This window comes from Halyomorpha halys, unplaced genomic scaffold, assembly GCF_000696795.3.
Source record: "Halyomorpha halys isolate HHAL.00 unplaced genomic scaffold, Hhal_1.1 Scaffold846.1, whole genome shotgun sequence".
NCBI lineage: Eukaryota > Metazoa > Arthropoda > Insecta > Hemiptera > Pentatomidae > Halyomorpha > Halyomorpha halys.
This window is the reverse complement of record NW_027115770.1, coordinates 54,999-59,067: the sequence shown is the minus strand read 5'-3', so window position 1 is coordinate 59,067 and position 4,069 is coordinate 54,999. Positions and strand designations below refer to the sequence as shown.

Sequence of the window (4,069 nt, the reverse complement as noted above, 5' to 3'; positions counted from 1 at the left end):
TAACAGTCAAGAGAATGGAGTATCTTCTGTTAAAACGAGGATAAGTGCCCTTGAATCTCAGAAAGCAATGGACAGGAGAAGAAAAAGCGACAGGAGGGGTCTCGTTCTCAATCTCACTTGTCAGTTTGAAGAAGAAAGAACGGAAAGGAGGAGTCGAGATTTGTTTTCTTCTCAGCTCGATAGGGTTTTCGATCGAGAGGAAACAGTCAACCATGAAGTAAGATAATTTTTTTTGTTATTAATTTTTTTTTATTCATGACCTGTTTCATAAATGATTTTTTTAAATACTAAATTGAATATAAATAATGAAAGCTAAAACTTTTGGAAAAAAGTATTTTAAATAGATTTTTGAACATTCTGTATTATATGCTGTTCTATCATTAAAAGTATGCTTATTTGAAGTGTACCTTAAATCATTAGGAAGAAATCTAATAAACAATTGTCCAAATATTTTATGATTGCAATTGATCACCTTTGATATTACTGATTTCTTGTTGCATTTGCAAGTAGAATTTGTATTGTTTAGTATGAAATAAATTTAGTTTTTTTACAAATTCTTTGCAGATTGTTTTAAGATTTTATTTTATTTCAGGTATCGAGACAGAACTCTTGGAGCTCGTTTGACAGTGGTATGGCCGCCGGGGAAGGGGTTTCAAGGCAGAGTAGCTGGGGATCTGGTGACACTAGGGGCATCGCTCCATCGCGAAACAGTTCCTGGGGGTCTTACGACATTCGCACGCAGCCTCCGGAAACAGGACTTGTAAAAAACCTCAAGAAAGAGTTTGAAGCGAAAAGTGGTGGTGGTAGTGGGGGTAGTGAAAGCCTTCCTTCTTCGCCGACAAGCGACCAGTGCGAGCGGCCGAGTCCTTCTGGTTCTCTGGAGGAGTTGTCCGTCCGGCAACTGGTTGGAAGGTATGAGGCCCCACCTCCTAGGCCACAACCAGTGCAGCCAGTGTTGCCCGCACCTGTTGTTCGGACTGCAATCGTACCTAGAGTCGTTGTCACTAGTGTACTTGCCAAAGCAGCGCATAAGAAACAGCAGCAAGGAAAGACGCATCCCCTTGCGAGGCTTACCCGACATTCTAATCCTGTCTATAATACTATGTAATTTTATCAAAAAAGACTTGAGGACTTATCTTGACAAATGTTTCTTCCTCATTTGCTTTTTTTTTCTTTATATTTTTTTTATAAGGAATTTTATTTTTTGATGCTTTTGTAGAATCCTGTATATGATCAGCGACCCTGGTGGCCGTCATGAGAACTACTGATCAGTCTAAGTCCAGGCTTTAAAAATTAACATTAAAATTAGGCACGTGCAATTACTAACAAATTTATTACAACAAATAATTACTTTAAATATCATTCAAATTATTTAAGAACAAGATAAGCTTATATTTGATATAAACTAATATTTCACATTATTACAGCACCAAAAGTGGCCTTAATGACATTTAAAATTATGACAAATGTGTCTTCTTTATGAACATGCCGCCAGAGAACTTTGTCTAAATATGAACCTAAATGTTGCCTGTGCAGTTCCACGATGCTTTGAGACATTTAATTTGTGTCCATTACTGAAAACTTTATTGAATGCAATAATTTTACAAGAATTCCATTGCTTCCTCCAAGACAGGACTTTATTACTCAAGTTATTACCATGTTTCTTGGGCTAAAACTTATGAGGATTATGAGAAGACTTATAATTAAAAATAATTCTACAAATAACAATTTAAAAAAGAAAATAATGAAAATCAGACAGTATTAAAAACAAAATAAACAAGCAACAAATTAAGGAAGTTGAAAATGTTAGTAGTTCTCATAGGCTACCAGAGCCACTGACCATAGACAGGATTCACGAGTACATAATTTTTTATATGATTGAATTGTATCTCACTGCCTTTTAAGTTAAGGTGTTTTTATTTTCAAAACGTGGACTTTTCCAATTATATAATTTTTTTTTTTACTAAAAGAACATCACAATCGGCTTGCCATTGATTGGTGAAAATCGAATAGAATCTCTAGCTTTTTGGTAAGTCGCCCATGTGGCCCAATGTATCTAGTCCAATCGTGTGAGATATGCACATTGTGTAAATTTTTTTGTTGATTTGTGAATACTCACCGATCAGTATGTAATTGTCAAGTGTAAATTTTTATATTATATAGTTTATACAAAATAAGTAAAAAATAGATATTTCGTTGTTATCTTGTTTCATTTTCCTTAATCCTTTTTTTTTTCTTTTTTTTTTTTACAATTTATGCTCTTATTTCTTTGTAAGAAAGGTAAAGTATTCAAAAATTATAGCTCTGATGTGATAGTTGATAGTACAATTAATGTCAGTGAAGCAAGTGTAGTATTAACTATCACTTATATACACCTTGTCAGTGAACTATTAGACAGTTTCCGTTATTGTGGTAAAAGTGTTAGGCATTACCATGGTGTAACTATTTGATAGTACAAGTAATGTCAATGGACCAACAGTTCCATTAACTGCCACGTTTAGATATCATAGGCATATGCCTTGACAGTGAATTGTCCCAAAAAATTACAGTCTTCTATGTAATATAAGGCAGTTTTTGAGACCTGTCTGCATAAGCAGGAGCTTTCATCATGGACTACTCCACATATCTCAAGATGTCTTTTAAGTCTGCAATGACCGGTGAGAACTCCTATTAACAATCGGAGTTCGTTTCTGTTTAGGCGTAGCAGCTAGACAGTAGACAGTCGCAGTCATGTGATTTAATTTCAGGGTTGTCTACAGAAGGCATATGGGGTGACTTTATTAGCATAATGACTGTTATATCTTAGTTAACTATGAGACCTTTATCCTGAGCCAATTTAATAAAATTAGAATAGTAATTTGGGGATTTTTCCAGAGCTGTTGTAACATTTATGTTAAGTGATAAAAAGAGAATTGCTGGCAAAGAAATATTTGTTGTCACTTGTAATAACTTTTTGAATGCCATTTGTATAGATATTAAAACACATGGGACTTAGGACACCGCCATGTGGTATAACAGTTTTTATGTAAGTTGAATCACTAAGGCTGTTTTCTAGTTTAACTATTGCTAAGTAACTTTTAAAAACTCTCAAGGCTGAATCAGAGAATCCTATGTTCTCTTATATTTGCTCAAAAACTTAAAATTGTATCAGTTCTGAACCCCAATAATAATCTGCTCTGGGCCTAAACATTGTACTCATCCCAAGCCCCAAAAATAAATCCACCCGGAGCCCTAAAGATCATAGTCGAAATTCTAAGGAAAATAATTAACTTGTTAGTAATAGAAAGTGTCTAAGGAATAACAAAAAAAAAAAATGGACTAGTAGGAATCAGAGTACTAGCACAGCTACATAAAACGTAACACCATTGTCCCTGAAAGTTATCTAAAAATACTTGCATCGAGAGCGCTTTTTATGGATAATTTTGTGAATAAAAATATATGTAGAAATACCATTTTTTTTAGTTTAAACAAGGTAAAAATGCAGAGACTAAGATTGCATGATTTTCAAATAATCTTTCTTTTCTAGGGAATATATGGAACCCACAATCATGCCATGTCAGTATTATAAGTAAAACAAGACAACATTTTCAAATAAATTAGTTAAACAATTACAGATATTAGATATGTTTTTTTAATTTAAATTTCTGAAAAATCATGATTCTAATTAAGTTTTACAAACTACAAAACTAAATTGGAGATAATCTTGAAGAACCTAAACAATATTTTTATAAATCAACTATATTATATAAAAGTTCCCATGTTGCAATAGTTTCACATTTCAATATAATTGTAGTCATGAATCTGGATCCTTACCCCTGTTCAGTGTGGAGTCGAGGGTACAGTCTAAAAGTCTAAAATTAGGAGACTATCCTTTACGAATTTGAAAATTAAGGGATAAATGTTTGGTGGCTTAAAATAATTAAATAAAACAAAAACATTTTTTAATTTATTAATTTAAACAAGTGTTAACAATTTATAAGAATGACACTTAAATATTTCAAAAAGCAAAAAGAATGGTGTCAACCATAGGACTGACCGACAGAAGAGAAACTTCTGAAAATGAAATAAT

The 4,069-nt window shown here is 33.0% G+C and overlaps 1 protein-coding gene across 1 annotated transcript in view; it reads left to right on the top strand.

Annotated features, from left to right (window-relative positions):
- The window catches only part of ssh (Protein phosphatase Slingshot), a gene marked incomplete at its 5' end in the record, with an annotated part of 10,477 nt that extends 8,275 nt beyond the window's left edge, over positions 1-2,202 (top strand). The window contains 2 exon segments of the mRNA XM_014429994.1: positions 7-217; positions 593-2,202. Coding sequence (XP_014285480.1) covers positions 7-217; positions 593-1,108 — 727 coding nt within the window.
- Between the last annotated feature and the right edge of the window lie 1,867 nt (positions 2,203-4,069).